Here is a 19,664-nt window from a genome sequence, read left to right as displayed (position 1 = left end):
CAAAAACTTAAGTTGTTCAGTCTCCTCCTTCGCCTCTTGGCGGGGGATCACCATTTAAGCAGCTGCTTTTGTGCCATTCATTTTAATGTGGAGCATGCATCCTTTTCTTATGACTTGATTTCATATTACTAAGGCTCACAATTAGAAGAGATGAAATAAATATCAGTCGAGGAAGTAGAGGCCAGCCCATATGAGCTTGACCTCAGATAATTTTAAATCCCATCCGAATCTGATGAAACAGGCCACTGGGTAATACCCGTGTCAAATTATGATAATTTTCGTTTCCCATAATTTTCTTTAGTGTCAACATTTTAATGTACGAAAATCAGTAATTCTCTTATGTCAACTAATGACACATGAAATCTTCTCCCATACTGCAATGCTCTGTTTATCATCACAGTCTGTAGACTCAACTCTATTGTTTCTTCATTGAAGTTCTTGTGATTTTTGTGTTATATTGTTTGAAATAACTGTGAAAAATTGTATGGCCACTGTAATTTTCTTGTTTGGCTATTGTGCATTAAATGATAACAGAACAATCAGTTTTCATTTTTGCTCATCGTAAATATTTTGAAAATAATTTATTTTTATTTTTCATATCGTATAGTTTAGAAAAGTGATGCCGATAGAGCAACTAGGATGGCCATGGACGAGACAAGCAAAGAAACCAACAACCATTTGAATCCCTCTTCAAGTAACGTCAAAAAACCATTTTCAGAAAATTGATCATCAGATTATTCTGTTAAAAAATTTCTCTTAGTTTCTCTCCAATTAACTGACATTTCTTTGTACATATATTAATACACTTATTATTTGAAATTCTCACATATAATTTCTCTTGAATCAATCCATACATTTTTTTTAAAAAAAACTTAAATACAAATTTCTCAATCCAAATTTATACTATACTTGTTAAATAATTAAAAAATTGCATACATTAATTTGAAATCCTTCAATCTACCAATCTATCTTTCTTTATTATAACTATTAAAACACTTTTGTGAACTTCCACCATATAGAAGGTGAGGAAGTACTATTAGTATTAGACTAGATTACTCTCAAGAAAAAAATATACCTTCTGTTGAGACAAGTTTTCGCTAAGTGGAGGAATATACGAGGCAATGGTGATTGACTGATCTGTAGCATCAAATGAGTCAGAATCCTTGTCATTCCCCTTGTAAACCAGACTACCTTCTGCTTCATTACTCTGAAAGGAAAAAAAACCTTATAAGGTGAGGAAGTATCACAAGATTAGTGTCAAGAAAAAAATGTACCTTCCTTTTCCGAGACACATTTTCATTAAATGGGGGAACATATGAGGCAATAGTGATTGAGTGATCTGAGGCATCACGTAAGTCAGGATCCTTGCCTTTCCCCTTGCACACCAGACTATCTTCCGCTTCACTACTCTGTTGCAAAACAAATCCATCTTATAAGATGAGGAAGTACCATAAGACTAGACTACAGTCGAGAAAAAAACACGTACCTTCCAATTCCAAGACACATTTTCATTACTCTGAAAGGGGGAAAAAAAAAAAACCTATAAGGTGATGAAGTATCAAAAGACTAGACTCGTGTCAAGAAAAAAATGTATCTTCCGTTTCCGGGACACATTTTCATAAAACGGAGGAATATATGAGCCAATAGTGATTGAGTGATTTGAGGCATCACATAAGTCAGGATCCTTGTCGTTCCCCTTGTACACCAGACTACCTTCCGCTTCACTACTCTGTTTCAAATCCCTCTTATAAGATGAGGAAGTACCATAAGACTAGACTACAGTCGAGAAAAAAAACATACCTTCCAATTCCCAGACACATTTTCATTACTCTGAAAGGGGAAAAAAAAAAAACTTATAAGGTGATGAAGTATCACAAGACTAGACTCATGTCAAGAAAAAAATGTACCTTCCGTTTCCGAGACATATTTTCATAAAATGGAGGACTATATGAGCCAATTGTGATTGAGTGATCTGAGGCATCACATAAGTCAGGATCCTTGTTGTTCCCCTTGTACGCCAAACTACCTTCCGCTTCACTACTCTGTTTCAAAACAAATCCATCTTATAAGATGAGGAAGTACCATAAGACTAGACTACAGTCGAGAAAAAAAACGTACCTTCCAATTCCAAGACACATTTTCATTACTCTGAAAGGGGGAAAAAAAGCCTTATAAGGTGATGAAGTATCACAAGACTAGACTCGTGTCAACAAAAAAATGTACCTTCCGTTTCCGAGACACATTTTCATTAAATGGAAGAATATATGAGGCAATACTGATTGAGTGATCTGAGGCATCGCATAAGTCAGGATCCTTGTGGTTCCCCTTGTAAACCAGACTACCTTCCGCTTCACTACTCTGCTTCAAAACAAATCCACCTTATAAGATGAGGAAGTACCATAAGACTAGACTACTTTCGAGAAGAAAAAAAACGTACCTCCCAATTCCGAGACACATTTTCATTAAGTGGAGGAATATTTGAGGCAATTGTGATTGAATGATCTGAGGCATCACATAAGTCAGGATCCTTGTCGTCCCCCTGTTTCAAGAAAATTGTTCCACCCAGAAGCAGAGGCACCTGAAAACTTAAAACGTCTCCCTCACTCTGGTAGTTGCACCACCTAGGAAGCCCGTAAAGAAAAATATTCAATGCTCCTTCTTCTCGCAGTCCCTACATTAAACCCACGAGCTGAGGCTTGGTTTCTAGTACTACATATATATAGAGAGACAGAGACAGAGACAGAGACAGAGCATACCTGATAACGGAGATTTCTACTAAATTTATATACAGAACTGTCGGGAAAATGGTACAATCTCCTCAATGATGTTTCTGCTGATTTTGATTCTATTTTTATGCTTTGCAATGATGTGCAGTAGTTTGCATGCAATGTCAATAAATTTACTGGAAGCTCAGGAATCGATTCAAGCCGAGTACATTGACTTACAGAGAGGGCCTTGAGAAGCTGAAGGCTACTTATGGTAGCTGGTAGGATAGAAAAATTGTTTTGGCTAAGATTCAAAAATTCCAAGGACACCAAACTACCAATTTCGCTGGGCACATATGTTATATTGCAGTTTTCCATATTCAATTCCCTGATGCTACTTGATAACTGTAACGACGAAAAGCTTGATTCAAGTGGGGATCCTTGAAAAAATGTTGGCCACTCTAATTTGGAGCAGCCGGACAGACTGAAATCAAGGAGAGAATTCAACGTGAAAATGCACAGAGGAATCTTCTGAAGATTATGGCAATTCTTCAAATTCAAGACAAGAAGATTTTTCAGATGTTCAATAGATTGGTGAACCTCTACCAGCTCTGTACAATCATTAAGTAACAATTTCTCAAGACTGGCGAACCCTGTGAAGTCTGGAGTATTGATCAAGAAATAGGAATGGCCGAGATTGAGGTATTTCAATCTGTACAAAACCTGTCAGGAACAGAAAGAGACAATAAATTTCTATGCATGTCATTCTATTAATTAAGTTTGAAGGAGACGAAAACAGTAGTATCATCGTACCTTCGTTCCTCTCCATACTTGTTTCAGCTTGCTATAGCTCAAGTCAATGGCAACTAGATTATCCATAATTAAGTTTGATGGTATATAATTTGAAGAAAATCCTTTCCAGGATAGCCATACAAGTCTTCCAGAGAGATGTTTGTAGCTTCCTCTTAGATGGACATTATTGAGATGAAGCAGTCTCAGCCTCTCCATCTTCGTAAATGCCTTTGCTTTTAGTTTTACCTTTTCTGATTCAGGCAAGTTCAGGACTAAACCTTGAATTGCTTTCGTCCCCTGATGGTAATAAAAAGCTGCAGATATAAGAATATATGCGAGTCTGTGTGTATGCGTGTGTGTAACATTGTGTTGAAAATAGGTTCATATCCCAGATTGTGTGACTTTCATGATGTGCCGTGTGCTATGGCATTTTTACAGTGAACAAGACCTCCCACATTGACAAGATATGTAATTAATTCAGGTATTAGGCTCTTACTGTATTATTTTTCAGTACATCGAGAACATCTTCATGATACCATAACCTACTACGTTCACCAGGTTCTTCGAGGGATTCTTGGCGGACGATTTCTTTAGCCATGTCTTGAATCAGATCATGCATCATCAGCCGGTTATGCCGATCAATGCTCACAAGACAACGACGATATAGAACCCCAATTCCAGATTCTGGGAAGAAACCGCAGCCTCCTAGTATTTTGATTGACAAGTCTTGGTCCATTCCAACAAAAAAACATGCAATATCTAGGAATAAACCCCTTTGTTCATTATCAAGTGAATCGAAACTCAGCCTAAGTTTTCCTTGAACATCATTATTTGGGATCTTTTTCAACTTCTTCAATTCACTTCTCCATTCACGTACAGTTTTGTCCGACAAAAAGGAACCTAAAATTTCAAGAACTAAAGGAAGCCCCTTAGCATAACTCACAACTTCCTCAGAGAGGATCTCATAGTCTTCTACAGGCTGGCCTCTTCTAAAGGCATGCCAACTGAAGAGTTGAAGGGATTCCTCCCTATTTAACTCCTTAGGCTTATACACCTCATCCACTTGAAGCGAACTTACCGAAGACAAATTTCTAGTTGTTACTATGATTATGCTTCCAGAACGTAACAAATCACGATTTATGGCTAATGCCCTCAATTGCCGGATGTTATCCACATCATCGAGAACAAGAAGAACCTTTCGACACCATGCTCGCCGTTTTATCACCTCAATTCCATGATCCTGGCTTCTTATTCTCTGATTTCCATCCAATCGGAGATCACAAAGAAGCTTTTCTTGTAATTCAACAAAGCCGTTAGGTTGCATGGAAGTTGGTCCAACATTTGCAAGAAAGCTACTGCTTTCAAATTCACGAATGCGATATATGCGATTATACATAGCTTTAGCAATTGTAGTCTTTCCTGATCCACCAATCCCCCATATGGCAACAATCCTAACATTATCACTATTTGATCCCAACTTTAGAAACTCACTCAGTTTTTGAACACGAGGTTGTATACCAACTGGGTAGTCCGCAACACTTAAACACGTCAGATTTAGTTTATCTGCGACTTCTCGAACAGCAGTCTCAATAAACGTTGACTCGCACCTGCCGCAGTTGATATTTTTTTCAATCATTTAGGAGGGACAGAAAAAAAAAATAAGAAATAAAAAATAAAATAAAAAATTGAAACTAAGCCATTTTTACATACAAAGAGGTGATAGAATAAAATAATGAAGTTATAGCCGGGAACACCAAATTGACTTCTTGGATTTGAACTAAATTTCTTTCAAATTATAATTATATTCCTTCTAATTCGAAATTCAATTTCGGTGATCCCAAATGCAAATGTAAGTGAAATTGGTTGCTTTGAAGAAAAGAAATCAAATTAAGTACCCGTTGGCCATATTTTGCAGGTCGTAACCGGACAAATTGGCAGCTTCTTTAAGAGCCGACCTCCAATTCTTCACCATTTTCATGTCGAACCGCTTTTCGTGACTTGCAAATGCTTCTTCATAACAACCCCTTTGTGAGCGAACGTCGGAGGGTTGGATGTCATAGAAGATGGGAATAACAATCTGACCAAATCTCCTCTTGCAATTCATGATCTTTACAAGCTCATCAAGGCACCATCTTGAGGACGCGTAGCTTTTGGAGAATATGATAACGGAAACCTTAGATTGCTCGATTGCTTTGAGCAATTCGGGACCAATTTCTTCTCCTCTGGTGAGTTTAGTGTCATCTCTGAAAGTGTATAAATCATGGCGCTCCAAAGCGGCCAAGAGGTGGGCCGTAAAATTCTTGCGAGTATCAACACCGCTGAAAGACAAGAACACATCGTAAATACAGGAAGCTGCCATTTTCAAAGCTTAAACAGGAGATCAAATGAAAGAAAGGGTTTGTGCGTGAGAGGAGAAGGGCATAACCTTGACTTATATTGATCAGAAAATGACCTTTTTGTTTAATCGGAGTAACTAATCCTATAAAAAATTTGAAGAATGATAAACATGAGGAAGAATCGAAGTAGCTGCGTGTGGCGTCGCCCACTCCACCACATCTTGCACGCACCTTCTCTTAGAGCTTATCTGTTAAAAAAGAAAAAATTGACTTAAAACCTACCATTGTTGAAATATTGTAGAGTTTAAGTTTATTAATTTATCATAATAAATTGTCCCACTAGTTATTCCATTAACTACAATACATGTTATCTAAGATTGGACTAAAGACAAAAGACCCAACCCAAACAAAACCCCAAAAGAGCTTACCAGGCCCAAAAGCCCCATCCCAAATTAAGATTATCGGTCACAACTTGAATTTCCAATGGCAGTTAGGGCTTAATAGAAATGGTGGATTCTGGTGGGAGATCCCATTCATGTGCAATTCTGGACGAGCAGATGGATCGTTTATATTGCAGAGGAGGAGCCTTGCTTTGACACCGATCGATTACTTGGATGTCGCTCCTTTGAAGAGTCTGGATTTCTGTTCTTCCCGAATATGGTGGATGGTTGCTCTGATGGTGAGCTTCGAAACAGTGTTGGGAATGATCTTCTAGTTATTTCCAGTGATGGGTGGAATGGAGGAATTTCCATTTGGAGAGAATCCGGGGACACCCTAGACAAGCCCCTTCATGGCCCATTTGTTGCAAAGCTTCTCAATGACTTGTTTGGCATCCATGTTGTTGTTGAGCATCATTCACTTGCTTTCAAATTCGCCATCCAAAAGGTACCCAATTCAGCAATTTTTTTTAAAAAAAATTGTGGACTCACTTGTTACGTATCTTTTATACTCTTAACCATATAATATGCTAAGAATTGATACATTGAGAGTCCAAAATGTTCCTTTAAATAAGAGCGTGAGTGTGGTAATTGCAGAGGGAAAATACCATGACTGACCACTGCATACTGGTCAAGGGTGGCAAATAATTTTCCTTCCATTGACAACTCTAAATCTAATCAACTTGGCAGCATTGTGTCTCAGCTGGGGCAGCTTTCTCCAACTCCAAGTGCATCTTTGAGGTATTTTTACTGACCATAATTTCTTGTTTTTGATAAGGTATGTGTGCACCCATTTTGACCATATGCCTTGTGGATTATTCAATTTTAGTAGACATAGGAACTTAGAAATGGATGCCCTGCATAGGATAGATTTGATTAACTGAAGTCTGCCTGTATAGTATAACCGCCTGATAGTCCAATGTTGTATTCTTGCGGTGATTTTGTTAACAAGAACCATTCAAGCAGTAGCTGTGAGGCCAGGGGAACACCCAAATGTCTGATTGGTAGGGGAGCCCTTCTCAATTCCAACGAGGGAGATAATGGAAGATTAAGTTTGGGAGTCGGTGTTAGAGACAAATACTGAACTTTTTGCTTTATTAATGGAAAGACCTGATAGATTGGAAAGCAAGTCAAGTGCTTGTTTGAGAGTGGAAACAGATTGAATATCTCCATGGGAGAAAAGAAGCAAGTCATCAGCAAAGGAAAGGTGGGTGATTCCCAGTTTCTTACACCTCCAATGGAACTTGAAAGGGTTAAAGGAGGTAAAGTTGTGAACATTGAAGACCTCCATGGCTTTAAGAAATAGGAAAGGGGGTAGGGGATCCCCCTGTCTGAGACCTTGGAGACCTTTGAAACTTTTTATCATTCCTTTAGCTGGGAAGGATTCATCCTGATTGCATTTTCCATATCCATGAAACAACGCATAGGAAGTGGACAGTGTTATCTTCTTTTTACACATTATTTTATATGGTGTTTGGTGCATGACCCAAGTCGTAGACTCATGATCTCTTCAGAGAAGGGCAGAGAGAGAGAGAGAGAGGTGGGGGAGGAATTTATAGGTAATTGTTTCACTACAGAAAACCAATTCAGAAAGTTGCTTCACTAGGCTGGTTATATTTAATAGGTAATTGTTTATAGGTAAGTGACATGCTTTAAAATAATTTAGGTGCACCATATTTTAATAATTTCTTGCCTTTTCTGAACTCATTTGTATGCCACTTTAGTTATCACTATAAGAAGTTGGATGTTGCCTCTCTCGAGTGGTTATGAAGTTTTCTCAAATATCTACTTTGAATAGTTGATGGGGTCTTTTCTATTATCAAATATATTAAAATAGGAGATTATTATGTTTGACTGAAGTATTTTACGATGAATGGAATTCAAATTCCATAAAATTCTAAGAGAATTAGAAACAATAATTAGGAATGTATATGTGGGATGGAACTGAAATCTCTACTTTGTAACTTGAGGGATCTAAAGGTTAAAAGGTGGTGTTACGTGTGTTTGACAAAGTGTGTTGGCAATTCATATTACGGATACATTTATGCATCTTTCCCAGTCTCTTTAGGATTGCTACGGATCGGCATGCTCTGGTTGCCGAATGCTATAGGTTGCATTCCTAGTTTATTGCAGCATTGTGCTTGTATGTTGTAACCTATAACCACATATTATATTCAGTAGAGATCAGAGAAGGCATGGCAAGCTAAGGCAAATGAAATCTGGGGAAGTTATTAGATGAAGCCTAAACTACAGTCTGAAGTAATTCGAAGATCTTTAGAAAGAGTTAGATCTTGGGGATTTTTTATTTTACATCATATGCTAAATATTTTGGCTGGATAGAGACTTAGATGTGTAACAAACTCGGTAATGAAAATTTTATAAGGAGAAAGGATGAATTATGCAGAAAGATGGGGAGATGAAGAGATCTATAACGAAAATGAGGAGAATAAAAGAAGAAAAATTTAGAGGTGTGTTTTAGAACTGAAAAAAAGTAGCACATATCTTCGGTATTGGAAATCCAGAGTATGTCTAAATATAATGATTATGAGAACTGGAAATTATCCCTTGACTAGAATTTTCACCCTTCCTCATTTCATCTTTAGAAAGAAGATCATAATCTATGTTATTGAACTAAAATATAGAATGGGGCTCTACATATTTTCCCCTGATTAGTGTTGTAGAATTTTAGTACATAAAACAAATTGAAGATATGGATTAATTAGTTCAATATTTTGTTGCAGAAGGGTTAGATTAAAATATGTCTGTACACTAACTCCATTGTTTCTTTATTGAAGTTCTCGGAGTATTTGTTCTTGAGATCCTATATTTCTGCACCATACTGTTTGAAATAATTGTGAAAATTTGTGTAACTTCTGGGTTATCTACAGATGCTATTTTGTCTGTCTCTCTGTACACTAATTTATTTGCATGTTTAGTTATTGTGCAATTTATATGCTTATTCAGCTATTAATACAAAAGTATCATGTGCATATCTCTTCATAATTTCTTATATTTTTGTCTACTTGAACTCAATCATAAAGGATTTTCAACCATTCGGTAACTAAATACCCTTTGTAAAGGAAACTTGTATCATCAAATTGTTCAGTTCAAAAATAATGTTCGGTAAGTTTCTCTTCATTTATTAGTTCTACCCAATAAAACAAGTAGCATATATTCTAAAACGATGTGTTTCATCTAGTTTCTATAAAGGGCAGATTTGGATACTGTTGAAATATGTATCTGTTACACAAAGTGCTGCGTTGAAAGAGTGACTCATGTGAACCCATAAACATTTGCGAAATGCCACAAAATGATTTTTGACAGGCAAAACAACTTTCTACAAGTCTCTGTTACTTGAAAATTTTATTGTATGTAGTTAGGTAACCCCTTTCTTTTACTTTTTTTTTTTTTTTTTTTGGGTACAATTTTAAGAGTCCGTTTTGACTTGCGAAGGTTCATCCTAGATCCGAAATGGCCTAGCGATCAAAACACGCAAGATTTGCTTGTGGCCCACAGCTGGTTTATAAGGAAAAGAGTGTTGTAATCTTTTGGCCAAATTCTATTGTTTAGGATTTTGACTCGTTTTATTTATTTATTTGTATCTACTAGTTTTCTTCTCCTATTTTTTCATAATTTTTAGAGATAATTCAATTTTAATTGGCAAGAAAAACTCACACATCCAATTTGCCCTTACGGGATTTGAACCCTTAACGTTCTAATTTTGGAGGCAAGGAAGTACCACTAGGCTGCAACCTTTGATTTCTCCTTTTTTATACATACATTTAGCAAATATACATTGATCGATAGTATTTGAAAATTCAACTCTATGAATTTAAAGTTGTTTTTATTATTTCTTTGTGAAGGTTCATCATAGCTTTCGCTTCGTAACTAATAATTCATTATTGGAAATGTTTAATTGACATAAATCTAAAGCTAATTAATATTCAGTTATTTAATTAAAGTGGTTGTGCTTCATAACTGTGGAACCATTAGTTTTATCTTATGGAATATACCACAATCTCCGCTACCATTTTCATTTGAATAGAAGAAACTTTCCTTTCCTTCTCACAATCGGCTGACTATTTGTAGGATTCATCACAACAATCTAATTTTAGTAACATTATTCAGGTCACTACACTGAGTCTTGAAAATTATTTATAGAAAAAGAATAGCTAGAAAATTATGAAAACAAAACTTCTTAATCTATTATTAGATCATGTTATTAATCCATATATAGTGTTTGGAGAGATGAATTGGATGCAGATGTTATTTTTTATATTAATTTGCATAAAACTACATAAAGCAATACCTGCGATTCCTACTTTCTTGACAAGGTAGCTTTTGAATGGGAAATATAAGAATCCCATCAAGAAATTCATGATCATATGAGTTGGGATCATTGTCATCGCCCTTGTAAACCAGACTAATCCCACATTGGTTCACCCGCCAACAACGGTTCATTGTTATTTCAATCTCCACTTCATCTCCGCAGCAATAATGGTGACCCTCCAAATTAGATCCAAGGCTCCAGTTTGGTATGTAGGAGAGCCACATCTGATCTTCAAAACTTGCAGGATAGGATTCAACTATTTGTCCATGGTATGGTGACCTAGACATCTTGGTTCTATTATTAAAGTAATAGGAAATAGCAAAATCTTGATTGAGGCTGCCGTAGCTAGAAAAAACAACACAGAGAATAAACCCTTGTATTATCCTACCCTCTGAATGCTGTATCTGAAAACGTAAACAGTGTCCCTGACTCTGGTTGTTGCACCACCTCGGAACCTCACTCTGGTAGTTGCACCACCTTGGAACCTCACACCCTGGAAGAAAAATATTCAACTCACCTTGTTCTCGTAGTTCCTGCAGCTTGCATAAGTATTAGCCATCAGTCCAAACAGCCTTGCCTATGCGATCAGAATGCACGCTAGCTCATTTTTTGTAATCAAAAGTCAGACATTTGTCATTTAAAATAATAAGGCTTGGTTTCTTTCAAGTACTACACACACGTAGGAAAAGAGAAAACAGAGCAGTGTACCTGATAACGGAGGAGATTTCTTCTAAAATTATATGCAAAATTGTTGTGGACTAATTTGGGACAACCATAAAAACTCATACGTTGTGCTTCTGGTGCTTTTGATTCCATTGATATACTTTGCAATGATGTGCAGTAGTTTGCAATCAATCCAAATAAATTTCCTGGAAGTGCCGGAACGGATTCAAGCCTAGGACATTTGTTTACAAAAATGTACCTCAGTAGTGGAAGGCTAGCGATGGTAGTTGGTAGATTAGAAAACTTGTTTCCGCTAAGATTCAAAAATTGCAAGGACACCAAACTTCCAATTTCGCAGGGCACATATGTTATATTGCAGTCTTCCATATGTAATTCCTTGATGCAATTTGATAACTGTACTGACGAAAAACTTGGTTCAAGTGATGATCCTTGAAAAAATGCAGGCCACTCTAATTTGGAGCAGCCAGACAGGTTGAAATCAAGGAGAGACTTCAACATGAAAATGCTCAGGGGAATCTTCTCAAGATTCTGGCAATTCTTCAGATCCAAGACAAGAAGATTTTTCAGACATCCAATAGATTGGTGAATCTCTACCAGCTTTGTACAATCATTAAGCAACAATTTCTCGAGACTGGGGAACCCCACGAAGTCTGGGATTTTGATCAAGAAATAGGAATGACCTAGATTGAGGTATTTTAATTTGTACAAAATCTGTAGGATCAGAAAGCAATAAATTTCAATGTATGTTGTTTTATTTAAGTTTTAAGGAGATGAAAACAGTAGTATAAGCGTACCTTTGTTCCGTTCCAAACTTGTTTGAGCTTGCTATAAGTCAAGTCAATTGCAACCAGACTATCCATAATTAAACTAGATGGTATACATTCTAAAGGAAATCCTTTCCAAGATAGCCATACAAGTCTTCCAGAGAGACGTAATTTGTAGCTTCCACTTGGATAATTGACAGAATTGAGATGCAGCAGTCTCAACCTCTCCATCTTTGTAAATGCCTTCAGATTTAGTTGTAGCTCCTCTGATTCCGGTAAGTTTAGGACTAAGCCTTGAATAGTTTTCGTCCCCTGATGATAAGAAAAGTTGTAGATATAAGAATGTGTGTGTGTGTATATATATATATATATATATAACATGGTGTTAAAAATAGGTTCTCCTCCCAGATTGTGAGACTTTCATGATGTGTAGTGTGCTATGACATTTTTATAATGAGCAACACAAGATATGTAATTAATTCATGCATTCGGCTCTTACTGTGTTATTTCTCAGTACATCAAGAGCATCCTTGTGATACCACAATCTACTACGCTCGCCCGGTTCTTCAGGACATTCTTGGCGGACAATCTCTCTAGCCATGTCTTGAATCAGATCATGCATCCTCAGTCGGTTAAGCACATCAATGCTCACAAGACCACGACGAGATAGAACCCCAATTCCAGATTCTGGGAAAAAACCGCAACCTTTTAGTAGTTTGATTGGAAAATCTTTGTCCATTCCAACAAAAAAGCATGCGATATCAAGGAATAAACCCTTCTGTTCATCATCAAGTGAATTCATGCTCAACGCAAGTTTTCTTTGAACATCCATATGAGGAATCTTTTTCAACTTCTTCAATTCACTTTTCCATTCAGCTATGGTGCTGTTCAACAAAGAGGCACCTAAAATTTCAAGAACTAAAGGAAGCCCTTTAGCATAACTTACTACTTTCTCAGAGAGGATCTCATAGTCTTGTACAGGACGGTAACTTCTAAAGGCATGCCAACTGAAGAGTTGAAGAGATTCCTCGTTGTTCAACTCTTGAGGCATATATACCTCATTCATTTCAAGCGAACTAACTGAAGACAAATCTCTGGTTGTTATTATGATTCTACTTCCACGACGTAAGAAATCACGATTTATGGCTAATGCCCTCAGTTGGTTGATGTTATCCACATCATCGAGAACAAGAAGAACCCTTCGACACCATGCTCGCCGTTTTATCACCTCAATTCCATAATCCTCGCTTCTTATTCTCTGATTTCCATCCGTTAGGAGGATATCACAAAGAAGCTTTTCTTGTAATTCAACAAGGCCGTTGGGCTGCATCGAAGTTCGTCCAACATTTGCAAGAAAGCTACTACTTTCAAACTTCCTATGTATGCGATTATACAAAGTTTTAGCAATTGTTGTCTTACCTATACCCCCAATTCCCCATATGGTAACAATCCTAACATCTTTATTTGAATCAATTGAATCCAAATGTAGAAAGGAATTCAGTTTTCCAACACGATATTCTATTCCAACCGGATAGTCTGGAGCACTTAACCATGTAGGATTTAATATCTTTGCGACTACTCCAACAACAATCTCAATAAAGGTTGACTCACATCTGGCCAAAAATAAAAAATAAAAAATTTCAACCGTTGTAAGAGAAAAATGAAATTCAAAAAAATGAAGCTAAGCAATTTTTACGTAGAGATAGATGAAAGATCAAAATAGATGTGTGAACAAATTGGTAATGTTTTAGATTACAATTTTATTTTATTATTTTTTTTTATTATTATTTATTTTTTTTTTTTGAAGAAAAGAGAGTTAAAAGTACCCGTTGGCCACACTTTGTAGGACCTGACCAGATAAATTGGCAGCCTCAGTTAGAGTCGACCTCCAAATCTTCACCGATTCCTTGAACTGCTTTTCGTGATTGGCAAATGCTTTTGCATAACAACCCATCGGTGACCGAACTTCGGAGGGTTGCACGTCATAAAAGATAGGAATAACAATCTGGTTGAGTGTCCTCTTGCAATTCATGATCTTTACAAGCTCATCAAGGCACCATCTTGAGGCTGCGTAGTTTTCGGAGAATATTATAATAGAAACCTTAGATTGCTCGATTGCTTTTAGCAATCCGGGACCAATTTCTTCTCCTCTTTTGAGTTTAGTGTCATCTCTAAATGTGTAAAAACCATGCCGATTCAGCGCGGCCAAGAGATGGGCGGTGAATTTCTTACGGGTATCAATACCGCTGAAAGACAGGAACACGTCGTAAACCCAGGAAGCTGCCATTTTCAAAGCTCAAACAGGAGACCACATGAAAGGAAAGGCTTGTCCGTGAGAGAAGCAGGACAGAGCCTTAACTTCTATAGATCAGAAAATGACTTTTTTTATTAAACATTTTTGATGTGATGGAATAACTAATCCTATAAAAAAAATTGAAGTATGACAAATCTGATGCAGACTCAGTTCCTGCACTTTGTGGGCCTCCAGTCCACTCCGGCTGCGCGCACCTTCTCTTAATTTTCTTTTCGAAAAATGACCAGCAAAGAAAAACCTGCAACCGAACCAAGCCGTGAATTCAGGCCAGACTGACCTAGAAAAGTCCAGTTTTAACCGATATTTAACACCAATTAATATATGTTCAAAATTCACTCTTTACAATTATTGGTGTGAACGCTTTATAGAACTTTGGGGTCGCTTTTTCTTTGTTACTTTTTGAATTTAAGGGCGTGTTTGGACAAATCCTTTTGTTTTCTTTGTTTTTTATAGCCTCCATGGGCTCTCTCCTGTATGGACGGACTATATGCCCTTGTGGCCCGGGTGGCTTTAGGCCTTTGCTGTTGCCTGTTGGGCTTTGGGTATGCCCCAAATACCTTTGTAAATTTTTTCTTTATTTATTCTACTCATTCTTACTGTTGGCCTAAGGATTTTTATCTAAAGGTTTTGATGATTACAAACCATTAATGATGTTTATGTACTAATATTTTCATTGAGTTATATATAGTTCATATCCTATATGATGAGCTAGATGAGCTATTTCAAGCATTCAAGTACTCAAGCTATGAACTCAATGAAGCCTCAAAGATTGCAAGAAATCAAAGAAAGACTCAAACTTCAAAGATCAATCAAACAATTTCAAGGAAGAAAGCAAGTTTTCATCAAGCTCAAGAGATCATGGTCAGGGAATGGAGAAAAGGATAGATAGGATGGTGAGAGCTTTAGATTTAAATGTTAAAGCATATTTGAATATCTTCTGAAACTCAAGTTTTTAGGTTCATGCATATTTTCTCTAAAAATCAGTTTTTAGAAGGCCTAAAATCTTTCCATGAACTTTACTTATGCATGCTCTCATAATAGGAAGTGCACAGAACAAAATGTGTTTCATTCTTAGTCTTACACAAGGATTGGAGCCGCCTCCCAAATATAGGAGCCTGCTCTTTGCACTCCAGTAGCCAAATTGTGTGTCGTAGAATGCATTTTGTGAATTGGAGCCGCCTCCCAGTTATTGGAGCCGCCTCCCATTTATTGGAGCCTCCTCCAATTTTTTGTAGAGCCGGCTCTTCTAGATTATTTGAATCTTCAACGGCACTTTTCTGCATTTAAGACTTCCAACTACTTCTAACAGACATATTAAGCCTCGGTTGTCTATATAAAGAAGGCTCATTTTACTGAAGTGATACACCACTGGATATTTCATTCAAGAGAGCATTCAAGAGCATTCAATAAGTCATTTAATTTCTTCTCTGAGCTTTCACTTTCAACCATCACGATATTTCTCTCATTCTAGAACTTGAGCTTCATTAATATTCTGATATTCTCTAGTTGTGAGCTTGCACTTGTATATCTATTGAGAGAGATTCTTGTATTTCATTTACAAACTTTGCTACAATCTTGTAAGGGTTGGTGTGACCCAAAAGAAGCCTAGGAGAAGGGTGTTCTCCTAGCAAGGAAAAGGAGCAAGGTCTTGCTTCAAATTTGAAGGTTTGCTCTCCACCATTAAGGAGAAGCTCTAGTGAATTTGGGAAGTCTCAAGGGGGATCTTGAGCCGAGGAGTAGGAGTTTCCGAACCTCGCTAAATCACCGAGTTCATTGTTTGCATCTTCCTATCTCTATCTCTTTTACTTGTGCTTTATATTGCTTGAATTTATCAATTAATCATTGCATAATAGTTGTTGTAAAACAAGTTTCATAAATTGCAAAAAATTGGCCATTGACTCTATTCACCCCCCCTCTAGAGTCATTTAGTGGTTAACAATTGGTATCAGAGCCTAATCTCTAGAAAAAGATTAATCATCTTAGAGAACGATCATGGCCAATACAAATTTTCATCAAGAAGGTCAATCTAATAATAGACCCCCTTGGTTTGATGGAAGTGACTACAACTATTGGAAAATCAAAATGAGAGCATTCTTAAGAGGCATAGATGTAGATGTTTGGAAAGCCGTAGAAAAAGGAGACCATGTTCCAACCAAGATAGTAGAGGGTGAAAATGTTCCAACACCCGATATTGAATGGACCCTCAATGACCGTAGGCTTATACAATGTAATGTCAAGGCTATCACAAATCTCTATTGTGCCTTAAGCAAAGATGAATTCAATAGAATTTCAGATTGCGAAACGGCTAAAGAAATTTGGGATAAACTTGAAGTTACCTATATAGGTACTAGTCATGTTAAGGAATCCAAAATGAATATGCTTGTCCATAAATATGAACTTTTTACCATGAATAACAAAGAAACTATTAGTGAAATGTACTCTCGTTTTACTAACATTGTTAATCCTTTGAAAGCTCTTGGAAGAAAATATGCATCATCCGACAATGTAAGAAAAATCCTTAGATCTTTGCCAAAGAATTGGGAAGCAAAGAAGACCGCCATCCAAGAAGCCAAAGATCTTAACACACTTCCTATTGACGAACTCATTGGTTCACTAATGGCTTACGAGCTAGAAATGAATGATAGAGATGAAGAAACTCAAAAGAAGGATATAGCTCTACAAGCTACTACCAAAGAAGTTGCAATTGATAAGGCTCCTCATGATGAAGAAGAAGAAGAAGTTGCTCTCATTACCAAAACCGTGAGAAGAATCCTTCAAATGAAGAAGTTCCAAAAGAGCAACAACTTCAAAAGAAATGGGTCATCTAGTGAGCAAGGAAAAAGAGAAGCACCTACTTGCTTCCATTGTGGAAAACCGGGGCATTTCAAATCCGATTGCTATGCCTATAAAAATGAAAAGGAAAGGAAAAAGAAAGGAAAGGCCATGCAAGCTACATGGGAGGATGATGATTCAAATGGATCCGAAAGTGACGATGAACTCAATGAATTGGTTAATCTTTGTCTCATGGCCGATGACGATGAGGTAATTTCCAATCATGACTCATTTAATTTGGAAACTACTTATGATGAATTGGTTGATGCACACAATTACTTGCTAGATGCCTTTAGAGAATTGCATGATGATTTAGGCAAAATGGTTCAAAAATGTGCTACCCTAAAAAGGGAAAAGAATATCATCTCTCAAAACCTTGAAAAATTTCAACTTGAAAATGAAGCTTTGAAAAAGGAAAAAGAATTAGCTAAAGAATCGATTTCAATAGATTTAATTTCTGAAAATAAATCATTAAAAATTATGATTGAAGATCAAATTGAGACCTTAGCAAAATTCACAAAAGGTAGAGAAAATTTGGGTCTCATACTTGGAAAGCAAAGAAATGCTTATGCCAAGGATGGACTTGGATTTGATCCTCACAACAAAAACTCTTGTTTATTGAAAAAGAGAGAACCTTTGAACAATTACTTTGTTAAAAATTCATCTTTTAGTCCACAATGTAATTATTGTAAAAAAATAGGACATAAGATCAATCATTGTCCTATTAGGCCATGTAGGACAAAAGTAGTTTGGGTCATTAAAGGGACTTATACACCTCTTCCTAACTCTCATGGACCCAAGAGAATGTGGGTACCAAAAGAAGATTACTCAAATTCCTTTTGTAGGTTTGCTTGAAGTCTCCATATTTATCCAAGGACAAATGGTTTCTTGATAGCGGATGTTCAAGGCATATGACGGGAGATCAATCAAAATTTCACTCCATCAAACCTCATAAAGGAGGAAGCGTCACATTTGGTGACAACTCAAAAGGCAAGGTCATTGGCATTGGAACTATTGGTATCTCCTCCTCCCTATCTATTGATGATGTATTACTTGTTAAGCGCTTAAAACATAACCTATTTAGTATTAGCCAATTATGTGATAAAGGATATGATGTCTTGTTTAAGTCGGACAAATGCATTGTCAAAAAGGATAATGTTGAAGTTTTCCATGCTCTAAGAAATGGTAATGTATATTCTTTGCTTTTATGTGAACTACACGATCAAGATGTCAAGTGTCTTGTATCCTCAAATGAGGATAGTTGGTTGTGGCATAGAAGGTTAGGTCATGCTAGTATGGATTTGATTTCAAAACTATCTAAAAATGAATTGGTCAAAGGCCTCCCAAAGACTAATTTTTCTAAAGATAAAACTTGTAGCGCATGTCAAATAGGCAAGCAAATCAAGTCATCATTTAAAAGGAAAAAGGATATAACAACTTCAAAACCACTAGAGTTAATTCATATGGACTTATTCGGTCCGGAGAGAATTGCTAGTCTTGGTGGAAAACTCTATGCATTTGTCATTGTGGATGACTTCTCTAGATTCACTTGGGTATTTTTCCTTACACATAAAAATGAGGTTCATACAATCTTTACTAAATTTTGTAAGAGAGTCGAAAACGAAAAAGAATGTAAGATCAAGTCCATTAGAAGTGATAGAGGTAGAGAGTTCGACAACCAAGATGTGGAAAGATTTTGTGATGAAAATGGATACAATCATAATCTTTCGGCTCCTAGAACTCCTCAACAAAACGGAGTTGTTGAAAGAAAAAATAGGTCTCTCCAAGAAATGGCTAGGACTATGTTAAATGAACATAATTCTCCTAGATCTCTATGGGCCGAAGCTGTCAGTACCTCATGCTATGTCATAAACAGAGTCATCATTAGAAAACTCCTTAATAAGACTCCTTATGATCTTTGGAACAAAAGGAAACCAAATATTGGATACTTTAAGGTCTTTGGGTGTAAATGCTTCGTGTTGAATGACAAAGATAATTTAGGAAAATTTGAACCTAAATCAGATGAAGGTATTTTCCTAGGATACTCCTCTCGTAGCAAAGCATTTAGAGTGTTTAACAAAAGAACACGAGTCGTTGTGGAATCAATACATGTTGTATTTGATGAATCACCATTATCCCCTATTAGATGCTCATTGGATGAAAATGAAGATGTGGTTGAGATTGAAAAGAATGTTGAAAATCTTGATCTAAATGGTCCTTCTCATAAAGATCTCTCCAAAGATGTTCCAAAAGAAAGTCACTCTCATGAAGACACTCCTCCTAAGGCTTGGAAGCAAGTGCTTAATCATCCAATAAATCAAATTATCGGTGATCCATCTAAAGGTGTAAGAACTAGATCTCAAATGAGTAATATTTGCAATTATGTAGCTTTTGTTTCCCAACTTGAACCAAAAAATATTCATGAAGCCGAAAATGATGAATCTTGGCTTTTGGCCATGCAAGAAGAACT

General features: G+C 36.7%; 4 protein-coding genes across 24 annotated transcripts; 1 reads left to right on the top strand and 3 right to left on the bottom strand.

Moving 5' to 3' along the window:
• Positions 1 to 868: 868 nt before the first annotated feature.
• Positions 869 to 6,125, bottom strand: LOC132299707 (disease resistance protein RPV1-like). Of its 18 annotated transcripts, XM_059796491.1 has the most exons (14): positions 5,923 to 6,122; positions 5,393 to 5,815; positions 3,994 to 5,104; positions 3,519 to 3,794; positions 2,757 to 3,428; positions 2,438 to 2,671; positions 2,224 to 2,358; positions 2,119 to 2,148; positions 1,886 to 2,042; positions 1,801 to 1,816; positions 1,597 to 1,729; positions 1,487 to 1,518; positions 1,275 to 1,409; positions 869 to 1,207 (listed from the first exon to the last, which is right to left on the bottom strand). In XM_059796491.1, exons 2-14 carry the CDS (start codon positions 5,599 to 5,601, stop codon positions 1,048 to 1,050), a joined length of 3,300 nt encoding a protein of 1,099 aa, XP_059652474.1. In that variant the 5' UTR covers positions 5,602 to 5,815; positions 5,923 to 6,122; the 3' UTR covers positions 869 to 1,047. The 18 variants fall into 18 exon arrangements, with proteins under 18 accessions (XP_059652474.1, XP_059652461.1, XP_059652460.1 ...); XM_059796478.1 differs by having other exon boundaries at positions 1,275 to 1,404; positions 5,393 to 6,124; XM_059796477.1 differs by having other exon boundaries at positions 5,393 to 6,123.
• An 89-nt stretch (positions 6,126 to 6,214) lies between these two features.
• Positions 6,215 to 12,077, top strand: LOC132299706 (uncharacterized). 4 transcript variants are annotated; one of them, XM_059796475.1, is made up of 3 exons: positions 6,215 to 6,718; positions 6,961 to 7,011; positions 11,728 to 12,077. In XM_059796475.1, the coding sequence occupies exons 1-3, from the start codon at positions 6,491 to 6,493 to the stop codon at positions 11,758 to 11,760; spliced, it is 312 nt and encodes a 103-aa protein (XP_059652458.1). In that variant the 5' UTR covers positions 6,215 to 6,490; the 3' UTR covers positions 11,761 to 12,077. The 4 variants fall into 4 exon arrangements, 2 of the variants coding, with proteins under 2 accessions (XP_059652458.1, XP_059652459.1); XM_059796476.1 differs by having other exon boundaries at positions 11,705 to 12,077; XR_009480166.1 differs by having other exon boundaries at positions 6,217 to 6,718; positions 6,868 to 7,011.
• A 446-nt stretch (positions 12,078 to 12,523) lies between these two features.
• LOC132301179 (disease resistance protein RUN1-like) lies at positions 12,524 to 13,378 on the bottom strand. The gene has a single exon (XM_059798455.1). The coding sequence runs from the start codon at positions 13,376 to 13,378 to the stop codon at positions 12,524 to 12,526; it is 855 nt and encodes a 284-aa protein (XP_059654438.1).
• LOC132298674 (TMV resistance protein N-like) lies at positions 13,096 to 14,368 on the bottom strand. The gene has a single exon (XM_059795065.1). It carries the CDS (start codon positions 14,333 to 14,335, stop codon positions 13,865 to 13,867), a length of 471 nt encoding a protein of 156 aa, XP_059651048.1. The 5' UTR covers positions 14,336 to 14,368; the 3' UTR covers positions 13,096 to 13,864.
• Between the last annotated feature and the right edge of the window lie 5,296 nt (positions 14,369 to 19,664).

The sequence above is a fragment of the Cornus florida genome, unplaced genomic scaffold (assembly GCF_030987335.1).
Source record: "Cornus florida cultivar Cherokee Brave unplaced genomic scaffold, ASM3098733v1 CherokeeBrave_3.0.0_Hap2_Chr03, whole genome shotgun sequence".
NCBI classification, from domain to species: Eukaryota; Viridiplantae; Streptophyta; class Magnoliopsida; order Cornales; family Cornaceae; genus Cornus; species Cornus florida.
The sequence above is the reverse complement of the archived record's forward strand: the minus strand, read 5'-3'. Positions and strand labels throughout refer to the sequence as shown.